This window comes from Octodon degus, unplaced genomic scaffold, assembly GCF_000260255.1.
Source record: "Octodon degus isolate 3935 unplaced genomic scaffold, OctDeg1.0 scaffold00199, whole genome shotgun sequence".
Taxonomy (NCBI): domain Eukaryota; kingdom Metazoa; phylum Chordata; class Mammalia; order Rodentia; family Octodontidae; genus Octodon; species Octodon degus.
This window is the reverse complement of record NW_004524775.1, coordinates 3,947,469-3,974,519: the sequence shown is the minus strand read 5'-3', so window position 1 is coordinate 3,974,519 and position 27,051 is coordinate 3,947,469. Positions and strand designations below refer to the sequence as shown.

Here is a 27,051-nt window from a genome sequence, read left to right as displayed (position 1 = left end):
AATGCTCATGAGATGGAAAGTGGAAGCTGAAAGCAGTGTGCCTGCTGCCAATGGTAGCCCAACCAATACGCTCAACTGGGCTGCCAGAGCGAGGTCAGGGCCTGAGTCTGCATCCTGCCCCACACTGTCATTGTCTGAAGGGTTTCACGTGAGAGGCCAGTGAGAAGACAGTGACAAAGGGCCTGTGAAGTGGAGTACTGGGAATGTGGAAGGCTATGCCTGGGCTGCGCCCAAATTCCAGCCACAGGGAAGAGCTAGGATGCCCTGTCCTCATCCTGTGCCCTCTGACTAGGGACTGGTTAGGGACAAGGATGCTGAGTATAATCAAAAGACCAGAATCAGCCTGCCAGAGACACCATCTTTCTTCTGCATTTTCTCCCTCTTTCTGCTTTGAGGCAGAAAGAGGTGCGTGACGTGCACCCCACATGGCATGACAGGGAATTCGATTATCCATCCCTCTTCCTTCCACGTTCTGTCTCCACTCCTCTTCCTCCTTCCATCTTTTTCATTATTCTACTTTATTAAGGGAGAAAAGACCTATCTTTGTAGGTCAGAGTTTCTTGGAGGGATCAACTCACATAATGAACAAGATCAGCTCTCCAGGAGAGAAGTTGCAAAGTGCTAAGGCCTGCAGGAACTGTCTGCAGGTCTCCCCCAGGTTCTGTCTTTTGAGGCTAGTGCTACCTATGTCTCCTGGAGTGTGTGTTAATTAGTGATCTGTTGCTATGAAGTGCACCCTCCACACCTTGAGTGGTTTAAAATGAAAGCTGTTTCTTTCTTTCTTTCTATTCCTGCAGCTCAGGCCAGACTCTGGGGGTTTCTCCTGCTGGCCTCACTTGTTTCACTCAGCTGAGGACATCTGGGGGCTGATTATGGCTGGATAATCTGAGACAGTCTCCCTGCATTCTGAAAGTAAGCTGGACTTGGGGGACAGCTAGGCTTTCTGACACCACACTGAATGCCATAAAGCAAGCTGGAAGCTTCGAGGCCTTCCAAAGCTTTGCCCCAAAAGTCTCACACAATTACCGTTGCCGAGCTATACTGACTGGAGCAAGTCACAGGACCAACTCATCACGCACATACCCTGGTGTGGGAGGACTCTGAGGCCACGTCTTATAATCAACCACAGGTACAAACCTGAGAGCGAAGTTACTGGGCCTTTGGTTCTTCTTAGATCCAATTCACACTTCCAGGAGGTTCTTGCTGCCTCCCAACTTCATATCCTTCATACTGTCATTCCATCTAATGGAGCCATCCTGGAGAGAATGTAGTGGTGTCTTGTTGAACTTTAATTTGATTTTCCTTGAGTAGTAATGAGGCCGAGTGCCTTTTTATGTGCTTACTGGTCATTTGTGTATCCTCTTTTGGAGCAAATGATTTGTACGTATTCTTTATGTAGTCTGGATAGTCACTATAATTTTACCCAATCTCCTTCTTGGATCTTGAGTGATTTTCCTCTTGATTACAAGGGAAGCAACATTTGAGCTGCAGTTTGAAGGGTGATGAATAATTAAAGAAGAACAGGAAGACCTTATAATTAGAAACATGAGCAGGGTCAACAGGGGTGAAAGCAATGCCTCTGAGAAATAAGATTGATTTCAAGGTAGGTAGAGTATGAGGTTGGAGATGTGGGAGATGATGTTTGAAAGGTGAGGCCAGGAAGGAAGCCTGGGCTGGAAGGAAGTGTATTTTTAACAGACATTATCTTTCATGAGTTAGTCTTTGGAGGTCCTGCTTCAGGTCTCCAGAGCTTGGAGGGTGTAAACTTATGGATGCATAAGATTTGAACCCAAAAATCCTAGCTAGGACTGCCAAGAAGTGAAAAGTATTATAACAAGAGAAGTTAAATGTTTTATACCATCTCATGAAAGCTTCACCCTGGTTCTATGAGGGCGGGGGATACAGCTCAGTAGCACAGCCCCTGCCTGACGAGCATAACGTTCTGAGTTTGATTCCTGGTTTCCCTGCAGTGGTTGTGCTGACAGGCAGGTGAGAGGATGCATAACATGCCCTGCTTCTTCCCTTGCCAGGTCTGATCACCTCACTGGCTCAGAGACCCTGCTGCAGGCAACAGGATGGATGATGACACTGAGCTGAGGACTGACGGAAACTCCCTGCTGAAGGCTGTGTGGCTGGGGCGGCTTCGGCTGACCAGGCTGCTGCTCGAAGGTGGTGCTTACATCAATGAGAGCAATGACAAAGGAGAAACTGCACTGATGGTGGCATGCATCACAAGGCACGTGGACCAGCAGAGCATCAGCAAGCCCAAGATGGTGAAGTACCTGCTGGACAACAGGGCAGACCCCAACATCCAGGATAAGTCAGGCAAGACAGCGCTCATCCACGCCTGCATCCAGAGAGCTGGGGGAGAAGTGGTCTCCCTGCTACTGGAGAACGGCGCGGACCCCAGCCTGGAGGACCGCACTGGAGCCTCAGCTCTGGTCTACGCAATTAATGCAGATGACAAGGACGCACTGCGACATCTCCTGGAAGCCTGCAAGGCCAAAGGGAAGGAAGTGATCATCATAACAACAGATAAGTCCTCTTCAGGCACCAAAACCACCAAGCAGTATCTCAATGCCCCTCCCTCACCCAGAGTGGATGAGAGGCAGTCCCCTCCCATGGGTGCCTCCCCCTCCAACCTAGAGCTGAAGGCTTCCTCCAGCGAGAAGGGAGATGACTTCTTTAGCCTCCAAACAGGACATCCAAGTGGAGGTAATGCTGCAAAGGCTCTTGCCGAGTCTGGATCACCCATCAGGAAAGTTGGAACCCTCAGGAGGGCCCGTTTGCCTCAACTGAAGAGGCTGCAGTCAGAGCCCTGGGGCCTCGTTGCACCCTCGGTGCTAGCCGCCTCCATGCATCAGGACAAAACACAGGGTGCCAGCACAGATGGCGAGATCATGAGGAACCTAGGTGATGTGTCCTTTCCAAAGAGGGGGCCCTTGTCCAGAACCAACAGTACCGATGGCAAAGACCTCTTCCCCACTGTCACGGAGCAGATTCTGAAGGCTGCAGTGCCCCCAGCACCAACCACCTGGAAAGGCCCCCCTCTCCACCAGCGCTTGGCCCGGAGAGGAACCCTCCCTGCTGAGCAAGAGAGGAATAGTGTGAATGCATCAGGACCCTCCTCTCTCAAAGAGCCAGCATCCCTCAAACAGCTGGAAAATGACCTCTATGACCTAGATTTAGAGCCAGGGCGCGACCCAAGCGACTCCACTCCCCTTGAGTCAGGCAAAGTCCCCTCAGATAGAAAGAAGCTCAATGGCTCCCTTGTGTCCCTCCTCCAGGGGTCCCGGGAGTCTCTGGAGGCTGTGCCTATTACCTCCCCCAGCTCAGGGCGCCGCCCACCTCACCTTCTAGAAAGACGAGGTTCTGGGACTCTGCTCCTAGATCGCATTGCTCATGCCAGGCCAGGATTCCTTCCACCTTTAAATGTTAATCTGAACTCCCTCACCCCAGACATTAGATCTAGTAGCAAACCTTCTTCCCCACTGGCAAGTGGCTTAAAATCTATGGTTCCTGTTGCTCCAAGCTCACCAAAGAGGGTTGATTTGAGAAGCACAAAGAAGCTCCTCCGAAGGCATTCCATGCAAATCGAGCAGATGCAGCAACTGTCTGGCTTTGAAGTAATCATGACCTAGAGCCTTTCTGAATGACCTTCCCCCACCTCTGTATCCTTCATGGGAGGGACCAAAAATCCAGACCTGCAAAACCGTGCAGAGTCTCTGCATCCCAACCACTCTGTAAAGGCTGTGTGGCCACAACTGAGGACATGGAGACAGGGTGCTACCTTGCTTCTGAAATAAACAGGGATTATTTCAGGTAATTTACTTCTGATATGATCCCAGGAATTTTATAGGCCTACTTGAAAAGAACTCAGGAAAATTAGGCTTTAGAGATAAAATTACAAGAAAAAAGTTATCTGAAAGAGTAGAGTCTTGTGGTTAGGAGATCACATGGCAAGCACAATGCCTGAAGTTGTGGACACCTGTTATTTTCTGTACAACAAACAGAAGACACACACTTAGACCATGAGATGTCACTTGAATGTCACTGGTCATCTGTAAAGTGCCTAAAAAGGAAATGGCTTTGACATTCTTTGGAATATGCAAAACCTCAAAACCAAGCCCTAAGCTTCTGTATGTGGTTTCGTCAGGTTGAGCAGAAGCAGAATTCTTCCAAAAGAGAGTGCCTGCCCTGTGGCACTGTCCCTCGTTTGTCATGGGCGCTACCTGGCATGGCTGAACTGCTTCAGCTCTCCGGAAGCAGGCTTTATTCACATGCCAGCACGTTGTGTGCAAAGTCCCACTTGTTCCTCTACATGCCCCGTTTTGAGAGGTCACCCAGCCGTAGCCATAGAGAGGAGCAGGGAGGAGCCCGGACCCATGAGACCTTCTCCAGTCCTTGGTCCCACAGGGAAATCAAAGTCTGTGGACACCAAAGCTAACTAACAGGATTCTAACACCACATAACTTGTAGAACCAAAATGCTCTGCCAAGTATGCTTGAGAGAACGCAGTGGGATCTACTGGAACAATGGGCAGCATGGGCACTGCACAGAAGTCCCTGGGGCTGGAACTGGCTGGGCGATGCTAGCAGAAGCAAACCGTTATTTCCCTTTCAGGGACCTGGGTAATTCAAGAAACGTCTGGTTTCTCTTTGCCTGAGTTACCTGGGTGATGAGAGATTTGTTGAAACCATCTGTAGCACCCTTTAAACACTTTCAAGAAATCCAAAGAAGAGTTCAATCCCTGGTTCCACCCCCCCAAAAAAAAAATCCAAAGAAGGAAGTAGAAATTTAGCACACTTGCTAAATTAGATACAAATGTTCTCATTTTCTTCTCATGTATTTCTCCTCTCATGTAACCAAGCTATGCTACTTGCTCCATAGTTGAAATTTTAGCTGTCCCTAGAGATAGAGTCATGCAGATGGAAGAGCAGAGGGTCTGAGTCTTCCAGGCTTGGCTTCGCACCCTAGTCTTTACTACAGAGTGACTGTGAGGGTTAGCTTCCTGTTCCAGTCTCAAGCCTCAGCTCCCTCCTCTGTAAAGTGGGATCAGATTACGTTTTGCAAGGGTTTGTGAGAACAAAGGGGCACAGTGCTCTGAAGTGCTTGTGTGCCCAGCCCAGGCCAACATCGCTGGATATACCGTTGCTAAGTTAGATGCATTTCTAGAAACGTTGGAAGTCTTAAAATCTCAGTTAATAAATAGCATACACAACAGAGTAAAGTCCAACGAAAAGATCCCAGTGTCTCTTCGAGATTCCCACAAGTCCTATAAACCTTGATTCCTAAACTTATTTGTAAAGTAAAACATCCTGCTATATACACTCTGCATATCACACCAATTCTATAGAGACATTTCCTTGAAATGTATCTAAATAATCCCAACAAAACATTAACGATGCTTTGTGATTCTGTTAGGGCAAGTTCTTTCCCAGTACCACTGACAGCTGAGGCTGGCTAACTTCTGCTGGAGCAAGATCTGCCCTGTGCATCGCAGTGTACTTAACTGTGCCCCAGAAGGCAGCAGTGCCTTGCTCCTCAGGGTGATAAGCACAAGGTCCCTCGACCTGGCCAGGTGCCTCCTGAGGGCAGCAGCACCTGGCAGAGCAGCTGTGCAAGTAGAAATGTGCCAAGAACCACAGCTCCAACTGGACACATGCCCTTCAGGGTTCTTGGTAAGCAGTCACAACACAAGCACTAGAGGTCTCTGTACCTGCAGGATAAGCGGAAAGTGAGAAGAAAGGACATAAAGTGATGAAGATGTACAGAGCAAGAATTCAGCTCCATGTGGGCACCATTTGGTTTTCAGAACCACTCAGTTGTTGGTAGTTCTTACCAAAGTGACTGGATTATAGGTAAAGAAATAGCTTCCAACCTTAATGAGAGAATTGTACAACCACTGCATTCAACAGAGAGAGAGAGAGAGAGAGAGAGAGAGAGAGAGAGAGAGAGAGAGAGAGAGGTATTTTTCCAGCTGTTATAGATGCCAGTTCAAACTACCCTGCCAGGGGACAGGAAGACCCTGCACAGGATCCAAGATGTGGAAGGCTGATTACCTGAGGAGAGCTGGGTTTGTTTGTGGTAAGTAGCTCAGGCACAGGGAGGAGCTTCATCAGTGTGGCTGGCCCATCGAACAGAAGCAGAGCCAAGTCAGGAGCTCTCCTGCAGCCCCTGCCTGCATCTCAGCATGACCTTCCCACCAGCCTCCTCTGGCAGACACCAGGCAGCCCCTTCTCTATCACTGCTTGGCAATGCTTTAGCTGAGTTAGGCTTGTTCTCCACTAGTACAATGGCCAACATACCTTGTCATGGTTTATGCATAAATAAGTGATTTTGTTCACATTAATGAATCACACAAGAATGCTTTTCAAAAGCATATTTTAGAGTCAAATATACTTTATAGATCAGAGGCTAGCTTTTTTGTTTTGGAATCCTAGAGTCACTACATAAGTTAGCTGTGAACTAAAGTTTCAGTGAACTAAAATTCCACTTAAGGTTTTCTAGACTGTATTAAAATATAATCCAGAATGTGAGTCTAATGTTTGAAGTCTAGTACTTTGTTTAATTTCTAGACATTCCAAAGCCTTAACAAAATCCACTGACCCTTGTAGATTTCTGTGGAACTTTCTGCGAGGGCTGGCCATGTACCGGAGCTCCTCCTTGCGTGTGGGGGCTGCTAACTGGCCCTTCGCAGTGCCCTGTCCCAGTTTTAAGCTGAGCGTGTACTCAGAGATGTGTTAAAGTCCCTGTATTGAAATTGTCTAATATGTCAATAAAAGATCTACCACAAACTTTCAGTAGTAGTTGTCATTTTCTTTGGTGAAATTTCAAGGATAAAATTTACTTTTTTTTTTAAGTTGGCATAGATATGATTGCCTAGTGACAGGAGCCTTAACAAGCACTCAGTATTTTACAGTTAAATGTGAATCTTAAACTACATAGACATCAGGACTACCCTCCTGGGAAACGGGCACAGCGAACGCGAAAGTATGTGCCAAGTGAGGGTGAGTGCCCCTCAGCCTGCTGCCGCTCCAGGCTGCACCTAGCAACAAGACAGACTCATGGCCTCTGTGCATCCCACAGGCTCTCTGCATGCTGATCAGTGTACATGTAGGTGACCTCAGTCCTCTGCAGGAGGACAGAGTGGCGAGAGCAGGAATGGGCCAGTGGATCTCCCTGCTGTTCTAAACTCTAGAATCTTGTGATTCTCTGGACAAGCTGCCCATAAGTTTTCCTCTAGACTACTGAAATTAACTTGGTTAATAACAGGAAAGAAGAAGCCATTTCAGGATGTCTTTTCCCTCCTCTGCCACCAGGAAAGGTGGCTAATACTATTCCTAAGCCCTCTGAAGAGAGATGATGATAGAGGAGAAGGTGGCAGGGGAGGTGAAGAGAGATGAAGTTCGGACCACGGCGGCTGGTGGTGGGAGAGGAGATGCATCCATCAGGCTGACAGCAGGTTTAGTGGTCTGCAGTCCCATGGTGGAGCCTTCCTCTCCAGAGCAAGGCCTTAGAGAAAACGGGCTGCATGACTCATCCTGGGAGGCCAGGCCAGGCCACGTGGGCAGGAAGGCCCAGGGCGAGGCCATCTGGACACTGTGACTACATAGAGCTCCTCAGAGTGCAGTGGGAGAGCTCCAGGGGACCCCAGTGGCCTCTGTCAGCTTTCTTTCTAGAAGTCACCAATTCTAGTGGATTTAGTAAGGTAATACGGGATTGCATACATCCAAAAGTGATGCAGAGAAACTCGCAGCGCTCCGCATCTGAGGGACACAACAGGATATGCACATAGAAAGTACAAGAGGGAGCCACCATTCTACGTGGCTGCTGAAGGGTGTCAGAGTAAGGTTAGACCTCAGGAGACAAAGAATGCTGGGGCTACTACGACACTCATTTGGCTCAACAGAACTAGAAGAGTCAGAATTCTCACAGGGGCTTCTTGGAGGAAGGTGATTCTGTAGTCCAGGCCCAGTAGATGAAGTGTGGAAGGGCATTTTGGAATCATGGAATTCAAACCTAATGGTGCTTCGTGGAGAAAAGAATGACCTCATGAGACAGGCTTGGAAGGAAATGAAGGATGAGAGAACAATGAAGGCTCCAAGGAGTCAGGGTCCTACCAGTGGGAACCAACCCGAATGAACACCATGGTGACAGTGACCTGGTTCTGCCCTCCGCTGGCAAAGCTGTCAGGATTACACACGTGTATGTGTACACATGCATGTGCAAACGGCGCACCTCTGTCTCTGCCAAAATCAGAGTGCAGTAGGATTCAGTGACTTGCCGAAGACCACGGTGCTGGAGCCATGAACCAGGAGACAGTGAGCGTCTCCGTCACCACCAAAAGCTTGTTCACACTCTGCTCCGGCAGCTACTGACTTGCTCCCGTCATCACACTTGAGCTCGTGATCCCCGGAGCTTTATTAACTGTAGCGGCCTGTTTGTGTGTGTCTCACTCTGCACAAGTAGCTACAGGCTCACGCAGGCGATTTCTCATTCTGGCACTTCATTCTTTTTTATGGCTGGATGCATTCCACTGTGTGGAATGATGATGGGTGGATGGGCTATCTGCAGTTTGGGGCTGTTAGAGGTAAAGCTACTACAAACTTTTAAGTGTAAGCTTTTATATAGACATACACTTGCTTTTCTCTCTAGTAAGTGCTTAGGAGTGAGCTGACTAAATCATAGGGGTATACAAAATTTCAGAAACTATGAGACTGTTTCCCTGTGTTCCTGCCAGCACTTCATGAGAATCACAGTTCCTTCGTTTCTCCACCAATGCTTGTATGATTGGTCATTTTTAGTGGAGCTACTCATCTCTGGTTTAAATTTAGATGTCTTTGTTGGCTAATAATGTGGAGTGTCATTTCATATGCTTCATATCATCTTTGGTAACACGTCTGCTCATTTTCTTGCTTACTCAAAATAATCTATTGTTGATTTTTGAGAGTTTTATATGATTGTGGATGAACACTTTTATCAGTGTACACTTTCCAAGGATTTTTTTTGCATTTTGGGGCTTGTCTTTGATGCTCTTAATAGAATCTTTTAAAGAGCAATTAAAACCTTTTTGTAAAGTCTAATTTCTCAGTTTGTTGTTTCATTTCAGATTGTGATTTTGTAGTACTATCTAGGAAGTCCTTACCTGACCCAGGGTCATAAAGACTTTTGTCCTGTGTTTCCTTCCAGAAATTGTATAGATTTAGGATTTATATTTAGGTCTCTGATCTGTTTGAGTTAATTTTTCTACATGGCGTGAGATATGGACCATGTAGTTTAATTTTTTTAATTAAGTGGTACAGGCCCTTGCTACACAACCTGGACTTGTAGTGATCCTCCTGTCTTGCCTCCCCCATGCTGGGATTACAGGCATGTGCCACTATGCCTGGTTTTGGTGGCTGGCTCAGCCACGGGGGCGGTACAGCATGTTGTTCCAGGGATCAAACTGGGATCCTTGTGCTTGCCGGGCCAGCACTTAGACTGCTGAGCTAGCTCCCCAGCCTGACCATGTGGCTTAGAAGCCATTGGAACTGGTTTACTGGAGGAGTTTGAAAAGGTTTGGAGACGCCAACTAAAGAACTTGGAACACAGTAAGTAGAGCCTGATGGGTGATTCTATGAGGGCTCAGAAGACCACGATGCCAACAAGAATAGAGACAGCAAAGGCCAGGCTCAGGAGTTTTCAGCGAGGAACAAGAACTGCATTGGCAGTTAGACTAGAGGCGCTGCCAGAAAAGTCGTCTACATTTTGCCCGTATCCTGAAACTTCATAGGAGACTGAGAGCAAAGTTTTTCTGTATTCAAACATGTTCCCAACATGAAAAGTTGGGGCAAATCTGCCTCAAAGAACTTCCTAGGCCTGGTTTTTGAAATGTCAAGTTAGTGTGCCTCTCAAATGATGTGATTACAAAACCGCTCAGTTTTCTCCTAGAATTACCTTAACTGGTTTCAGTGAGTTCTGATTTTCTATTTCTTCTTCCATTTGGGGCAAAATCTCTGGGGTAATGGACAATACACAGTGAGTTTCATTTCAATTTCTATAACCCTAAACTTCATGGAATTGGTGGAAGAGTGGAGATGGACTCAAAGAAGCTCAGGAATGAAGGTGCGCAGCCAGGACCACCAGCAAGAGGCTCAGGAATGAAGGTGCACAGCCAGGATCACCAGCAAGGGCAGGCCACAGCGCCACCTGCTCAGCGTGTCAGTACACTGACTGCGAAGCCACAGGCACTCGCCGCATCCCCCACCCCTGTTCACCTCCGGTCTTCCTCAAGATCCAGACCCAGAGCATTGAACTGGTACAGCCTGGGCACACAGCCACACGCCTCAGGATCAGGAATGGAGGGACAAGGACTTCTGCCTGCGTGGGGCTCTGTGATAAAAGGCAGGCTGCTTCTTCCTCATAAGAAAGATATTTAAATGATTTACAGCTATGAAAACAATTGTTCTGGAGAAGGTGGTAGGTTTCAGGAGAGCAGTGTTTGCACCTTTCTTAATTGGTTTGTTCTGGGAGAGGCTGGTCTCAGTCCTAGTTCTATGGCTATGAGAACAGGTTTGCAGCTTTTTTTTCCTTCTCTAGTCAGGCTACCCACAGTGAATCCCCGGCTTTTCTTCCTTAGCATCAACTGCGTGTATGAGGCATGGACCGCACTTATCTGGCTAGGAGTGCTTCTGTCGTGTGGGACAACGGCAGTCCTCTTCAGGGTACAGCCGGGGCTGCCCACGTCCTTGTCCTGCAGCTACTCACCTCTTCAATCTGCTGAAATCACAAAATTAAAATGCATGAGAAATTATAGAAAATAGGTGTGCATTCCAACGAAGCCAAACTAAAGTGGATGCTCACAAAAGGCCCTCTGTGCCACTTCCAACCCTCTGCCTCCTCCAACCTCTCAGAGATGAGCCCCAACCCAGTTTCATGCTTCCAGTCTTCAGCCTTTTATTTTTTCTTGCCTTGCCTTTCTACCTAGAATTTTTGGAGCAACTATGGGCAGCAGTTGTGATAGCAGGCCATTTACGTATGATTCCCAATATTAAAAGGAAAGACTGATGTTTATCATTAATCATGAAGTCTGCTTCAGGGTTTATGTAGATGCTTTGTGACATTGAGTGGTCCATTATAATTGGTTCCCTAAAAGGTTTTCTTGTAAGTAGGTGTTAGTATTTGTCATTTTTTCAAAATGTATTTAGTGCAGGGTCTACAGGGTCTCACTACACAGGTGAACTTGTAGTGATCCTCCTGTTTTCAGCCTCCCAAGCACTAGGATTACAGGCATGTACCACCACACGAGTCTTGTCATGTGTTTTTTAATGTACCTATTAAGATATTCATTTTTATTTTGTTTTGAAAGTTCTTCATTGGAATCCCCTCAGGACTAACATGGACATACAATACTTTAAAAAAATGTTTTTCCAAGTTTTTCTACTCTTGGTACCCTCTACCATATTTTGTGGATTACAAAGTTTGGAAGGAAACTTAGAGGTCATCCAGCACCCGGTTCACAAATCTTCTTTTTATGGATTCCAGAGGTTGTCAACTTCAACTTCTCTTTGCCTGAATATTTGCAGGTATTAAACGTTTCCTACATCTGTTCATTCCCTTCCAGGAGAACTCTTCCAGCGCCAGAAAGTCATTTCTTATGCTGAGCTGAGATATGCCTGAGTCAGATTCAGGTCTAGAGCCAAGTTTGCACATGGCACACAGAGAACAAGCGAAGCCTGACACAGAAGTGGTGTGCTTGGTGGAAGCACAAAGCCTTCACAGTTGGGCAGGCAGACTTAATTTCTGGGTTAGCCACAGACAACATGAGTTCAGGTTCCACAGAAAAATGTTCCTCCCATCCTAGTAGGTGCCTCCTTTGCAACAACACTGGGCAATCCTGCCATCTAGAGGTAGGCTCTACTTCTCCACCTCCTTGAACTCTGGGCTAGTCTTGGGACTTGCTCTGGCCACCAGACCTGGAGAAAGCAATGCTGGAAAGTTCTGGAGTTAGGATTCAGAAGTCTTTGGTGTTTTCCTTTGGTCCCCTTGGGATGTCTCCTGTGGCTGTCAAGTAAGAAATCAGCATGGCCTACTCTAAGTGAGAAGACGCCTCACCATCTGTGGCAGACATCCAGTGTCACCTTGAGATTCCCAAGCCCAGAGGACCCTCCAACGCCCATGCAGCTACAAAATCAATCCTGGCAAAAACCTCTGAAGTACAAAGCTGCCTGATAACCCGCAAAGCCAAAGGACGTTATAAATCACTGTCTGCTTAAACCACTGAAGCACAGCAAAGAAAGTCACTTCATCAGACTCCCTGTGCTGCTTGCTCTTCGTGCCTTGTCAAGTGGGAAGAAATGCTTCTCTCTTTTTGGCATGATTACTCTAGAGTTTAATCAATGTGGAGTATATGAAATGTATAGGTAGTTGGCACAGTGATGGGACAGTGGCAGTGCTGGACAGCACAGTGATGGGACTGCTGTTACATAGACTCTTAGGAGTTGACACCCTCTTCCATCATTAGTTTTTACATTTCTACAGCAAGCCCTTTATCCTTTGGCTTTGTCTTGCTTGGCAAGCTTTCTTGGTCATTTGTAATTCAGGTGTCCTAATTATTGTCCCACGACATTGCCCCCATTTCGTTGATACCCTCTGCTCATTTTTACAGCAGGACAGCTGCCCTTAGTGTCAATATTTTCTGAACAATGGCGTACCCGCCAAAGCCATGCTGTGCTTCATTCACCCGGCTTAGCCTACCTCTTTTCTTCAGTGCAGGCATCATTAGTCTCACACCCAGCATGTTGTGGATTACACCTGCTGGCTCTGACCCGGGCTGCTGCAATCCAGGCTCTTCTCCTTGGAACCCACGCAAGTGCTTGCCTGGAACTTGGGGGCACCGTTTAATATTTAACCCAGAAGAATTTCTTTTTGTTAGTCTTAGTCCAGCATGCCAGCTGGCCAAGGCAGCCTTACTCTGATATCTTTGTGTTTTCCCACTGGATGCATCTAGATGATTACTTCTGTTTTCTCCCAGTCACTGAAAAATAGGACAGAGGCTGGGGAGGAAACTCAAGGCATTCACTACATGACTCTTCCAAGCCCAGCACAAGCCAGTGCACACTTAAGACCTGTGACACGTACGGCAGGTCACAGCCTACATGCGGCATTGACACGCAGTAGTCCTTAATCCAGGGCTAAATGCACCTGCTAATAAATAAGCACTTAAGGCTTATCCACGCGAGGGATATATGGCCGGACACATCTAATAATCCTCTCCTGAAAAAATTCTTCAGTGAGTAGCAATACTACACTTTGTCTTTCCTTTTCATTTCTAGGATTTTAGTGCATATAAAATCACAGAGCCGTGGAGTTACAATTACACTGAGAATCTTAAGTTTGCAGTCATGGAAAGACAGTAAAACAGTTTCTTTGGGGAGGTGAAAGAGAAAAAATTTGAGTTTTATCCAAAAAGAATTTCAGCCAGTCCTGACTGCCGACGTAATCCAAGGTATTTGCCTCTGCTCACGTTTCTGTGAGGCCACTGAGCGCATGCTTGCTGTTTTCCCAAGCAGGTACAACTGTAATCTTAATCCCACCGTGTCACACCTTGAACACTTGCCTTAAGAGGGGGATGGGGATGAAAATAAGTATTAGCTATACATTGTGGTGCAGGATGTATACATCCCAGCACTCTGGACGAGAGGAGGATCACAAATTCAAGTCCATCCTGGGCAATTTAGTGACTTACGAGACCCTGCCCCAAAATGAAAGATACAAAAGGCGGCGGTGGACGTGGAGAGCTGGCTGGGGATGTAACTGTATGAAGACCGTAGGTTCATTCTCCAGGGAAGAAGATGGAAAAAAGGAAGGCGGAAGTGAGGAAAGGAGGTAGAAAAAAGGTACAAAGGCTTGGTGGGCCTCGTGCTCCCTCACCCTAGCTGCTGTGCACCTTGGGTCTAGAAGGCAAGAAGACTGCTTTCTAGAGAGGCTCAGGCGAGGGCAGCGAATCCGCGCAGCCAGCGCAGCGGCCGAGCCGGGCTAGGCGAGCTGCACACGCGCCGGGCTGCCCGGGCCGCGCTCCCGCCCCCGCGCGAGGTCCCCGCCTCTCCGCCCGCCCACTGCGGGACTCCGCCCCTTCCAGACCCCTCTCGCGCCGCTGCTGAGCCCGCCCCAGCTCTGGCGCCTGCGCGCTGGTGCCCGCCTGCCCGGAAGCGCCGCCGCCGCAGTGCCACGTCTTCCCGCGCGCCCTCCCGGTCTGTGCACAGCCGAGCACTATGGGCTGCGCTCCCCGCCCCGCCGCAGCGCTGCTCCTGCTCCTGCTGCTGCGCGCCGAGCGGCTGCGGGGCGCTGAGCTCACCTTCGAGCTGCCGGACAGCGCGCGGCAGTGCTTCCACGAGGAGGTGGAGCAGGGCGTGCGGCTGTCGCTCGACTACCAGGTGCGGGCCGGTGACCCGGGGTGTTCCTGAGGCCGGGGAGGCTGTGGGTTCCGACCCGTTCCCCGCATCGTGTACCTCGCCCTCCACCCCAAGGTGCAGCGGACACTCGGGGAGCCACTATCTGTCCGGCCTCCTGGAGATGTCAGGGCCCAGCTGCTGGTCAGGTCCTGGGGACCTTGTGGGCGGAGCCGCGGTCTCAAGGAGGACCAGGGTCGCAGGGTAGAGGGGCGACTGCGGGCCGTGGTCGGTCTTTGGGGATGAGTGGGTATGGGCAGGAGGGATGGGGCAGCCAGTCCCCCAAGAGAGGCCAGTGCTCGCGGACTTAAGGTGTGAGTGTCACTGGTCTGTCCACTTCTCGTGTATGTGTCAGTGTTAACACAGGCAACCCAATGTAATAACAGAAAGGTGGTCGTTTTGTGCCCGAGAGCCTGAGATGTCACTTGGTCCCTGTCTGGACCAAGTCCCCAGTCAGGAGATATCCACATGGGCTTGAACATGCAGCCACAGGACACTCACTGCCTCACACGGAGTTTGCTGACAGCACGCAGTAACTTGACTGGACAGTTGTAGTTTGGGAATAGGGGGGCACAACACTGGGTTGCACACCAGTCCTGAGAGTGGAGGTGATGTGGTCCCTGATTCACAGCAGGGGGGATTTTGGGGGGTGGCAGGTGGAGCACAAGCTGTGGCTTGGCTGCTGCACCTTTGCCATGTGGCCTCTGGAGGTCTTAGTGTTCTTTGTATGAAGGAGAGTTGGAACTAATGATAACCGAGGTCTCGCTCACCCCTGCCACACTGGCTGATTCCATGCAGCTTCCACCTGTATGTCCCTGTGTCTTGCATTCAGCTACTGGACCATTCAGAAAGCAGAGAGTGACCCTGGCCTGGGCTTCTGTCCCTGACCAGAGAGGAGAGCGGCAGGTGCGATGTGTGCTGCACCTGCCTGGCCTGGTAGCTCAGAGCCAGAGGCTACCTCTGCACCATCGTCCTTGGGGTGTGTGCTGCCTGAGGTGGTCCAGTAGCTGGCGGACACTTGCTGTGTGTCAGACTCAGCTGAGCACCTTCGATGCCATACCACACCCCACCTGCCCCACAGTCCAGTAAGGTCCACGGGCCTATGGTGTCTATTTGCCTGCCCCCCAAGTCACTCGTCCAGGGCCACACAGTTAACATGGCAAAGCCTGGGGGCTGTCCCCTCAACCTGTCTTCCTCCTGATTTCAGAGCCTTGTTCCCTGACTTAGGCAGAGCACTCATGCAGGGTATGTTTGTTCCTTGCAGACCAGTGTGGTGATTGGCATTTGAGAGATGAAGCCAGTTACCCTCAGGCCACATTGCAGCTCTGCTGCTCTGTGAGTACCCTTAGGAATCTTAGTTTTGTCTCTGGTAGAGCTGTTCCTGCAGAGCAAAAAATTTGGGGTAAGGCAGGCATGGATTCCAGTCTCAGCCCTGCCACTTGGCAGCAGTAGTCTGAAGCTCAGTGACACGAGTCTGTAGTGTCTGATTGTGGGGTGTGATCAGTGTGAGGTACATGTTGGCTCTCCCTCATTGACAGTTCACTGTATGTGTCAGGTCATCACCGGAGGCCACTATGATGTCGACTGCTACGTGGAGGACCCGCTGGGCAACGTCATCTACAGGGAAACCAAAAAGCAGTATGACAGCTTCACCTACCGCACCGAGGTCAAGGGTGTTTACCAGTTTTGCTTCAGCAATGAGTTCTCCACCTTCTCCCACAAGACTGTGTATTTTGACTTCCAGGTGGGCGATGAGCCCCCCATTCTCCCAGACATGGGGAACAAAGTCACAGCTCTCACCCAGGTGAGCCCCAGGCCCTAGTGACAGGGCCACAAGTCTGGCCCTAAGGGTTTCTGCTCTCCATCTAACCTCCCTGCTGTTTGTTAGCTGGGCCCTGTGGAGGGCGCTGGGACTCAGCCACCCAGTCCTGCTGCCTGCCCTGGGCCTGTTAGGACTTGACCCTGTCTCCTCCTTTGTCCTGCCTTCCGACTTTTAATCAACCCTTCCTACTCCCTCCCTGCAGGCTGATTCTTCCCATGGGCAGGGTTCTGGGATCTCCCTTGCATTCTCCCTCTGAGAAAGGCGTGGAGCTGAAAGCAGCTCCCCAAGTGTTTGTTGAGTGACAGTCAGGGTCCTGAGGAACCTGTAAGACGGGATCAGCTGTCCCTAGTTGTGCTTATTCCAGAGGCCAGGCCAGGGCATGTGGAGCCGCTGAAGACCAGGTCAGATCTGGCTGCCCTCCTGGGTGGCAGTGATGTGACCAGGCATGACTCACAGAGCCCTTGGATTGCCAGATCTGCCCTCTTTCCGGGAGGCTGCCCTGGCCAGCAGAGATGTGCCCTTCTGACTCTCCACTGGCTGCTGGAGAGGCCGAGTCACCCAGGTGGCTGGTGGTGTGACTGGCTGACTTCATGTATCCAACTGAGGGCAGGGTTTGCATGCAGTGTCCTTTGCAACCACCAAAACAGCCTCTTGGAAGGCGTCACAACTCTGAGCTGAAGATGCCCTTGTGAACGACACGAGGTGGGCTTGTCAGAGAAGGGCATGATGAGTTAGGTCCTGGAGAATTCTCTCCTGAGGGTCTGACTATTGTGGGGGGGGGTGGCTCAGGCTTCCCCCTCGTGCTTCTTGAAGCCCTTCCCTCTGCCTGCCCAGCCTCAGCAGGGGCATCTCTGCCGCTTCTGCAGCTCTTCGGGCTCTGCCTAGGGCCAGGCCCACCAGTGCAGGTGTTAACACAACCTCCTGCTGGGCCCAAAGTGTGGCCAGTTCCCGGCGGCACTGTGGCCAGGGTGGAACTTGCTGGACTAGGGATCTGGAGGGTCTAAGCAGTGTTTGTGGGAGAGCCAGATAGGCAAAATGAGCTGTCCAGTGGAGCAGAGATGACGGTGGGGACCTTTGGTTTTGGCCAGCTGGGTGTGGGCCCCTTTTTACTCAGTGGCTGCTATCTCTGTCACCCTAGAAGTAGGCTGGGGTCTGCCTAACACTTTTATAGTGACAAGGGCAAAGGCTTCTTTCTGACTTGAGCTGCCAGGCCCTCAGCAGCTAAGGAAATAGGCTTCATTGTCAGAGCATCTGAGACTCCTGGATGCGAGCTCGGGGCCTGGATGGGACCTGGGGCCTGAGGTCTCAGGGTGGCAGTGTTGGGAAGTCGTGGCCTGGCACTGCTGCATCCAGCCCAGGCTCCTGGGTCTAAGGAGCTCCAGTCTGCCACGTCCAGTGTTCACTTGCATCTCCTACTGTAGCAGAAAGAAACTGGTGAATGGGTCTCTGGCCTGGAAACCCGAGTGAGTGCTTTCCTGGTATGTATAGACACCTCTGTGTGGGTCCATGGGAATAAAATGGTGTGTATGTATATGCATATGTGCATGTACACACTTACATGCACTGTATGTGCACACACAGCCGAGATACACACGCATGCACACACACACGGCTGGCCACCCTTCCCACTAATTGCAGGAGGCCTCCTTTATTGCTGAGTCCCCTGACCTCAGCACTCCAGATCCACTCCTCCTTGACATGGTGACCAGAAGTGGGGGCCTCATCTCTGGCAGGACTGTGGTGAGCGAGTGATTTCCAGGCCTGTGCTGCTGGTGCTCCGGAGGCCCAACAGCCCATCAGGTTGCAGCTTGGGCTTTCTGTGCTGGCACCCCTCTGCCCGGTAGGCTTGGCCCCCTTCCCTGGGGCTCCTGCAGCTCTGCACTGCCGTCTGGTTAGTGTTTCCCGCTTTCATTCCAGTTGGCCACCTTTTCCTTTTAGTTGTGCATGACTGTCTCGCTGAGCCTGGGTTCCCAGAACCTCCCTAGAAGTGCCTGGAGGAGGAGTAGGCATTTAATGATGTTTGGATGAGTTAGTGGACCTGGGCCTGGTTTGAGATTCCTGGACTCATTCTGCTGTGGCCCCAGCCCCACCCGCTGTCCTCCTCTCCAGGACCTCCAGGTGGCAGACGTGTGGCATTAGCTACCTTGCTGTTCGCCTGTGTCCAGGTCATAGGTTAGTCCTGGAGGCTCTAACGAGCCCTGTCCTGGCTTACCTTGGACACAGGTTTCTGTAGCCTGGCCCCACACGGTGGCCTCTTCCCAGTTTCCTCTCATCTCAGGCCCTGCTCCACCTCTGCGATAGCAGTGTGCCTTGACAGCATTGGTGGGCATGGAGGGAGCAAGCTCACCGGCGCCAGCAGGCAGATGTGTGCCAGGTGGCCCTGCCTGGGAGTCAGCGTTGGCACCAGCCCTGTGTCAGGGGCCTTCTGGCTCATCTGCTCCTTTCTCAGTGTCAGATGTCTGTGGGTTCCACCTTCTCGGCAAAGGACTGAGGACACTGCCCTAAGAGCGGGTCATATGTGGTATGTGCTGGTGCTCTGATACACGGGAAGCTACTGAGAAGCAGGGTACACGTACCCTTGGGACTCGCATTGGAGCGTGATGGGCTCCTTTGCACTGCTGAAGCCCCTCTCCTCCTCAGTTCAGATCATGTCCATTTCCTATCTAGGTGACCCTGACCCTCCTCCCTGGCCACAGGGCAGCAAAGGGGCAGCCGCCAGGACAGCAGACACCCCCACTTTCCAGAGCAGGAGCTGGGGCACTGCTTTTCCCAGGTGCTGCAGCTCTTGCAGGGCCAGACAAGAGGGCACTAGTGGCTCGAGGAAGGGCAGCCCTGTCTCATGACTGTGGCTTCCGCAGCTGCTTATGCAGTGCACTGCACACAATTTGCCTTTGAGGCTGGATCTGAGGTACTGAGGATGCAGCCTAGCATCATGGCTGGCGACAGTTGTCTGTGTAGCAGGCAGGCTCTGAGGATGCCGAGCTGTGTGTCCTCGTCTGCTACGGACTGACTTCGGGCCACACCCACTCACCTCTCACAGCTCAGGGTCCCACAGGCCAGGAGAGGTGTAGATCAGCATGGGCCCTGGGCAGCAGCCGCTTCCTGCCCACAGGGCAGCTTTTGGTCCAGTTTGGTGCCACCACACAGCTGGTATCCTCATTGGGCTGCCATCTGTTGTGTTCTCAGCCCCTCTGGCACCTGGCTGGCCCTGCAGGTGGTCACTTCCGCGGCCAGCTGGAGAAAACTGCTTTGTGAACGTGGGTGAGCAGAGGCCTTGGGGTTCTTGGTCATGGAGTGGGGCTCTCCAGGTACTGGTCAGGGTGTTTTCCAAGTTCCTCCTTTCACACAGTATTTTAGCAGTGCAAAGATTTGAGTAGTAGGGTGTGAACTTGGGTGTAGGTGTGCACACCTGTGTCTTTGTGTGTTTTGAGATTGTCCTTTCCAGCCTGTGTTGATACCTAAAACTGTTAGCATCAGTTACACAACAGGAATGCGAGTCAGTCCAAATGGTTGAGGTCTGGTCTGCCCCACTGAAGGAGCCCTGTACCTCAGCGGTGTATGTTCTGGCCTCAGTTTCTCCACGAGTGCATGGGGTGCAGTCATCCAGCATTGCTTGATGATGAGGGTGATTACCTGCATGTCTGCGTCTCACAAGGATTAAACGAGAGGGCAGCACTCACATGCACAGGCTCAGGATGCGGTGAGTCAGGTCCTGACTCCAGTAGCTCCCGACTATGCCACCAGCCAGTGGCTGCCATCCTGGGTCTCGGGTGGGCCTTCTCCTCCAAGCAACAGGACTGGGTAGACCCCTCGCACAGACACTATGTTGGCACTAGGGGCTCCCCCAATGTCAGCGACAGATGGGCTGTTGGCTGCTGTCCACTGTGTCTCAGGTCAGCACTGTGACTGCCTACGTCTTCTGCCTAGATGGAGTCTGCTTGTGTGACCATCCATGAGGCTCTGAAGACAGTGATCGACTCTCAGACACATTACCGGCTCCGGGAGGCACAGGACCGAGCCCGAGCCGAAGACCTCAATAGCCGAGTCTCCTACTGGTCCATTGGTGAGACGGTCGCCCTGTTCGTGGTGAGCTTCAGCCAAGTGCTGCTGCTGAAAAGCTTCTTCACAGAGAAACGGCCTACTCATCGGGCTCTCCACTCCTAGCCAAGGCCTCGGGATGGAGCAGTGCTCCTGGGTGCTGGCTCTGCACACCTCAGTCCTTGCACCCCACAGAACCCAGGGATCCCAAGGCATGCGAGTGTGTTCCGTGCACAGCGTGGACTGGAAGAGCCTTTGCAGTTAGGCAGGGGCTGATGTCATGGGAAGGTGGTGGGCACACCCCCAGGGCCCATGCTGGGCCTCCAGCAAACTTAGTGCTTGGCTTCTGTTCTGTCATGCGTGGGTCCTGTGGCGTGGACCTCCTCCCTGTGGGGAACAGTGGGGCTCTCCACTCCAGCCTTTCCTTCCCTAAAACTGTGCCTGAGGAAAGCGGGCTCTGAAGTGACTGTTCAGTCTGCCTACCACAGGCACAGCAGTGTCAGCTGCATGGGCAGCACCCAAGTGAGGACTGTGTGCCGTGGCTGGCTCTGTGTCTCCCAGGAGCTGGGGCTAGGCTAATAAAGACTCCTATGAGCACCTGCAGGTGTGTGGCTTCTTCCAGGTCCAGCGGGGCTCAGCCCCACGGGGAGTGTGGGGTGTACAGACGCGGAGACAGCAGGTCTCTCCTCCCAGGCAGACAGGAACAAGAAGGCCCTTGGCCTCCTGTCATTCTCCAGGCCATGCTGCAGGAACCACTGCCCTGCACCTCATGACCTGCTGGTCCTTGCCCCCGACCAGACAGCGTCCTCCCTGAGCCCTGTATGCAGCACCGTCTCCCAGTCCCATGAGTGCAAAAGGGACATGGGACAAGGACACCTTCCGAGAGACCTGACACAGGAGCTGTCTGTGAATGCTTAGTAATACATTGTAGGACAGGGGTGAAAGCAGGGCCGGTCCCCAGTATTATAAAAGTAATCAATTAAAAGCAAAAGGAGCAAAATGAGACTCTGTAAGCCTGATGCGCTTGCTTGGAAGATAAGCACTGCTCGTCTTCCATGTGTTTTCCTGGTATTTCTTTCCTGTCTCCCACTGTAAAGTTAAGTGCTGCGTAGATGTGGACGACTGTGTGTGCTCTGCCCAGGGCAGAATGGAGTGCTCGGAGTCCCGCTGTGCCCAGCCTGCTCCCGGGTCCTTACTCTTGAAGCCCCTCACCACCCGCTGTGCTCCCCTCCCAGGGACCCTCTGCCTGGAAATGGGGTCTCGGTTTCTGAGAAGGTCTAAGTCAAAGGAATCTCTCACTCCCGACTCACATTTTCATAGGAACAAGATTTGCCAATCTGAAAAAAAAAAAAAAAGAATTGCTGGTGACTTCCTGCTTTATTTATGTAACTTTAATCATTCATCCATAAAAACACAGACTGGAGGGGAATCCTTGTCCTAGTCTTTCAGTTAAGAGATGATATTTGTGTAAAACTCACTTCTGTGGGGGACCCAGGGCCTTCACCCGAGCAAGGCGCTGGGCTCTGAGCCTTCATCTGAATTTAAGAAGGAAAGAGACGGAAACTCGCAGGTGCGTATTTCTGGATTGCACGTGTCAAAGCATGTGGTTATTAGATGTAGGAATAGGACTTAAAAATTTTCAACCCTAAAATATAACAGAATTGGCTCCTTAACTTTCCATTCACGAGGAAAAACTAGAAGAGTCTGCACTTTCACGTGTCTTGGAGGATATTCAAGAAATTATGCTGCTTTGCTCTTGTTATGGTTTCTACCTACATGTGCCCCAAGCCTCCCGCAACCCTAGGTGCGGCTTTGAGGTGGGGACTGACTGTGGGTGGTGGATTCATCCGTGATGATTTTCAAGCGCTGTGCTGTCAGGAGGCGGGGCTTGGGCAGCAGGAGGCGGGGCTTGGGCCTGCGGCGGGGCTGCTGGAGGTGTGGCTGGGGAGGTGCTTCTCCTTCCTGCCACCACCCTTCTCTCTGCTTCCTGGCTGTTGTGCAATGAGCAGCTTTCTCGTGCCAGACTCTTCCACCCTGCTATGCAAACATAAAACGTCTACATTGTAAGCAAAAGTAAACCTGCTTTAAGCCCTGGGTGTCAGGCATTTTGTCCCCAGAACCTTGGGGAGACAGCTCTGAGCACCTTGGAGGAAGAGGACATTCTGTGTTGGCATTTGCATGGGCATACCAGACCGAAGCCCTTATGGGTTTGGACCAGTGCCTGCCACACGCTGAATGTGCCGTCTCGGAAGGGTGCTGAGCTGAGGGCCTTTGTTTTCTAGTGTGCAGGGGACACAGTGTCCCGCTGGAGCAGGGCCCAGGGATGCACCCCCCGGTTGGCACGGCCGGGCTTTGCCCTGTCCCCGGGGCACCGTGAAGGCCTGGATGCCACTGACAGAGGAAGCGTGGAGGCGCACCTGCGTGCTCAGGCAGTTGAGGGTCTAGCCGGTGAGAGGGGACCTCTGCCTCTCCTGGGATTCAGGGTTGTCGGGAAGAAGTGAAGTGCAAGTTTTAAAATGTGTGATGCAGTTTGGTTTGCTCCATGCCGCAGATTCCAAGCAACATCTGAGCTTCTCCAGGAAGTTCTCCCCAGGCCAGGAGTCCTTGCTGGCAGCTGCTAGGCAGCACCTTGCTGCTGGTGGCTCTGAGGTATGAAGGGTGTCGAGAAACAAGGCCTGGTAACGTCATGGTCAGATGCACTCCGCAGAGTGACAGCATACAGAGGGTTGCTTTCATTTTTAAGGATAATTTTCCAAACTGAAAGGATAAAATCAAAACTCATACCGGTATCAGATGAACACATAGTAAAAATTTTTATTTTACTCATCAGTGAGGGAGCCAGATGCCATAATGGCTCAAAAGAGAATCCAGGGAACAGACACACTGCCCCCGAGTAGTGAAATAGCTGTGAATAGCAGGCCAGGCTGGAATCAGCAACCTGGGAGACCTGTGCTGTGAGGAAGACAGAAATAGCTCAGGGCAGACTGCAATAGCATGGGTTGGAGAGGTGTCCAGAGATGCAGTGTTCTGTTTCATTTTTAAATTAAAACTCTTTTTCCACACATTCAAAAGGGCTGCCGAACCATGGGAGTGACACTGTTCCAGTTTAATTAGCAAGACCAGCTGTTCTGCTTGCTCTGGCTCTGTGAAGACTTATCCCCTGTCCCTAGGTGTGGGCTGGGAATGGTACTGACCTGTTGCTCAGCTTGGGGCTTTGCATCTTTTCACTTTCTGTAACTCCTCTCTACCTGCATAAATATTTCTACATTACAACCTCAGAAAGGAAGGAGGGAAGCAAGGAGGAAGGCAGAGCGTAGTTGTCACACTGCGTGCTACGGAGATACTCATGTGCTGCCCTCCCCCAGGCGTAGGTTGAAATCCCACCGCAGGGTGGAGGGGTCAAGAGGGGGCCTCGGGGAGGCAGAGGGGTCAAAGGGCTCGGGCTCAGGGTTCTTAAAAAGCAAGAAGAGTAAAGACAGAAGACGGGGCCATCTGTGAGCCAGGAAGTAGTAACCAGGCCCCACCCTGCAGTGCCTTCATCTTGGAGTGCCCACCTCCAGAGCTGTGGGAGATACATTTCTGTTGTTAGAAGTCACCCAGTGTGGAACTGTCCCAGCCCCCAAAATGAGACACTTAGGAGCAAGCATGAGCGCAGTAAAACTTCCAGTACTCAGCCACCAGGGGAGACAGCCTTGGGGATGGCCGGGTATCCTCACTGTGCACGTGGGACTTGGGTCCTGCTGGGAGTGCTAGCTCAGCCTATGTGGAACACCCAGTTTCTGCTCTGTGCACACGCCATGCCAGCTGTGAGGAACCATGGCCTGAACGTCTGAGCACATTGGTGAAGAGGCTAGGTGGACACTGCTGCCACTGCTTGCTGGGAGTGTCACCAGCACCTCTGCTTTGGTCCTTGTTGATGTCGGGGATCATGTGGCCTGCTCATTTGAGGACTAGTCTACCTTTTCACAGATAAGCTTTCAAAATTAAAATATGAAATGGTGGCTGAGGCATACGCTGGGCTAATGTAGCGGCACCCAAGCAGTGGCCCGGTCTTCTTCTAAGATGCTTCAGTTATGTGGAGGTCATATAAGAGCCGTAGAAGTTATACACGGTGTGACCAAAATATATAGCGGCTGTTTACCTCTGTTTAAAAAATTCTTACTACATTTGGGCATGTTGGCACATGTCTCTGCAGACATTCCCTGCAGCCTCAAACATACTTGCCCCACTGCTCTTGGTACCTGCAGAGGCAGTTCTGGGAGCCCTCTTTCGTGGGTACCCTACGAGCTCTGGTAGAGACGCCGTGAGAGCTGCTGCCGGGTGCCACCACAAGCCGGCTGGCAAGCGCACTATGGTGCGCTCTCTCCTACCTTACTCACCACACTTGGCACCACAAGGTTTCTGGCTCTTTCCCAAAGTCACAAATGACTAAGAAAAGTAAATGTTTCAGATCAATTGAGGACACTGCGGCAGCCTCTACAGTGCACCTAAAGGCGTGAGAGAGGGCTCCAGAGCCGCCTCAGAGAGACGAGCAGGGAGGTGAGGGTGTTGGGAGCCGGGAGGAGCTTAAGGCAATTGATGGCAGTAGGGCTCTCAGTGTAATACATTTCTAAAAAATTAAACACCATATTCTTGAGTCACCATAGTATAGTTACTGCTACACGGTGCACAAGCTGTTGGAGGCTGTCCTGCTGTTCAGAGAAATCAGGCTGCCTCTGCTCAGCTGTTGTGAAGGCCATCTGGTATGTTACTTTCTGTTGGAATTGGAGTCACCAGTAAAGAGTCCTCTTTCTTCTCCTCCTCCCCCTGCTCCTCCTCCTCCTCCTTCTTCTGTCCTCTTTTTTGGTAGCCATGTCCACTGCAGAAGACAGAGGCCAGAGGGGCCAGGGAGATGGCTCAGTGGTATAAGCACTTCCCTGGCAAGCGCAAGGGTCTGAGTTCAATTCCCAGTTCCGCCAAAAAAAAAAAAAAAAAAAATGAAGAAGAAGACAAGCCAGGTGGCCAGATGCTTAAATGGTTGGTCATGCTTTGCCGGCAGGGTCACTAAGCCACCTCGTAATCTGGATCCCTGTACAGTCTGCCTTCAAGAAGGGAATCTATTTGAGTTGTATTTTTAATTATGAAAGTAGAGTTGGGATTTTCAAGTCACCTGATAAGCATACACTAGAGGAGAAGACTCAGGCGTTTTGTTGTAACAAGAAGGTATTCTTTTACTTTATGAAGTTATGGTTCAAGCAGTTGCATTTTAAAAAAAATGGGATATTAACTGAATTGATGTATTCTCACCTGCACAAGGCAGCCACCCAATCCTCAGGCCAACAGCCTAGCAGTTCACCTGGGAAGCCACCCCCACGTGCCCACTCTCAGCCATTAGGGCTCTGCGTGGGCTCCTTAGGTGGTAGCCATGAGCTGTGTGCGAGCTGTGGGGGTGAGCCTGTGGTGTTTCCCATCCTCCTTAGGGTGGTGCCTGCCCAGGGGGCATCAGCCACTTCAGGGTGGAGAAACCACAGCTGTATTTGGGGAGCAGCCTGTGCCCCAGGAAGTGAACACCATGGCAGGGAAAGCTGCTCGGGGTACAGGGCCAAGGTCCCCCAACAGCTCTGCGCTGTGCTGAGGAGGGACCTTAGGAGAACCCTTCTGTTCTGTGCTCTCCTGTGCCCCCCAGCCTCCCCTTCACCCTAAGTCAGGGCAGCGGCTGGGCCACTCAGAGGCTCATGTAGCTGTGAGCAGCCGCCACGTGGGGCGTCACTGCAGGGCTCCCTTCCATCATTCCTGGGCTGGGGCTAGATCTGATGGCTACTCTCATCCCAACTCAGATATTTCAAGTGTGAAGTTTACTCTAAATGCAGTTGCCAGATACTGTTAGCACATGTAGCTTGTACGCAGTGGCTCTGTGCCCCAGGACTCCCTTTCCTCATGCTCGCTGGAGATACCAGCAAGGCCTGGCCTTTACTTTCTCTGTGCCCATGGTAGACACAGCAGGTCATGGACTCCCACAGAGAAGTGCAAAGACATGAACACTGTGCAGCAGTGCAAGTAGAGTTGGGATTTTCAAGTCACCTGATAAGCATACACTAGAGGAGAAGACTCAGGCATTTTATTGTAACAAGAAGGTATAAGTGGAATGTTACATATGAAAAATGCAGAAGTAGAAATGAAGACTGCATGGAGGAGATAAGGCAGGGAGGAGCACTGCAGAAGACCTTTGAAGAGCCTTCCCAGGCAGCAGGGAGGAGAGTGCAAAAGGCACCAGAAAAGCTGAGGGCACAGGAAGCAGAAGTGGCAGTGCAGGGTGACCAGCGTCCCAGAGTGGGGGAGAGGAGAAGAGAGAAGAGCGGCAAGGAGGGAGGGAGAGAGGGAGGAGATGCTTGAAGAAGTAATGAGCACAATTGCTCAGAATTTGCAAAAAGGGTGAAAGACCTCAGATGGAATGGGATCACAGAGCAACAATGCAACTGAGAACCGACGAGGCAAAACCCCACGTGGACACATCTCAGTGATGTGTAAGAGTACCCAAGGCAAAGAGAATGCCAGATGAATCCAGAAAGGAAGAACTAATCTTCAAATCAGATCAAAATAGGACTTCTCAGTAGCAGCCTGGCAGGAATGAGGAGGAATTAGAGATGTGCAAATAGATGTTTTTTTTTTTTTTTATTTTTCAACAAATAATACACTGTATATATTCTTCTTAGTGGTTAATTGCTGTACAAGATGCGGACTTGTGATCCTATTTACAAACACCATTAGAACAAATCATTC

At 50.9% G+C, this 27,051-nt stretch overlaps 2 protein-coding genes across 2 annotated transcripts; both read left to right on the top strand.

Annotated features, from left to right (window-relative positions):
- Positions 1 to 2,075: 2,075 nt before the first annotated feature.
- Ankrd34c (ankyrin repeat domain 34C) lies at positions 2,076 to 3,641 on the top strand. Its single transcript, XM_004644461.1, has one exon. It carries the CDS (start codon positions 2,076 to 2,078, stop codon positions 3,639 to 3,641), a length of 1,566 nt encoding a protein of 521 aa, XP_004644518.1.
- A 10,540-nt stretch (positions 3,642 to 14,181) lies between these two features.
- On the top strand, positions 14,182 to 20,893 carry Tmed3 (transmembrane p24 trafficking protein 3). The gene is made up of 3 exons (XM_004644460.2): positions 14,182 to 14,417; positions 15,988 to 16,236; positions 20,182 to 20,893. The coding sequence occupies exons 1-3, from the start codon at positions 14,256 to 14,258 to the stop codon at positions 20,416 to 20,418; spliced, it is 648 nt and encodes a 215-aa protein (XP_004644517.1). The 5' UTR covers positions 14,182 to 14,255; the 3' UTR covers positions 20,419 to 20,893.
- The last annotated feature ends 6,158 nt before the right edge of the window (positions 20,894 to 27,051 follow it).

Excerpts from the sequence above, each read along its gene's own strand:
- Ankrd34c (XM_004644461.1), top strand. The coding sequence starts at position 2,076 with ATGGATGATGACACTGAGCTGAGGACTGACGGAAACTCCCTGCTGAAG.
- Tmed3 (XM_004644460.2), top strand. The coding sequence starts at position 14,256 with ATGGGCTGCGCTCCCCGCCCCGCCGCAGCGCTGCTCCTGCTCCTGCTG. Across the intron at positions 14,418-15,987 it reads GGCTGTCGCTCGACTACCAG|GTCATCACCGGAGGCCACTA; the intron begins GTGCGGGCCGGT and ends TGTATGTGTCAG. Across the intron at positions 16,237-20,181 it reads AAGTCACAGCTCTCACCCAG|ATGGAGTCTGCTTGTGTGAC; the intron begins GTGAGCCCCAGG and ends TCTTCTGCCTAG.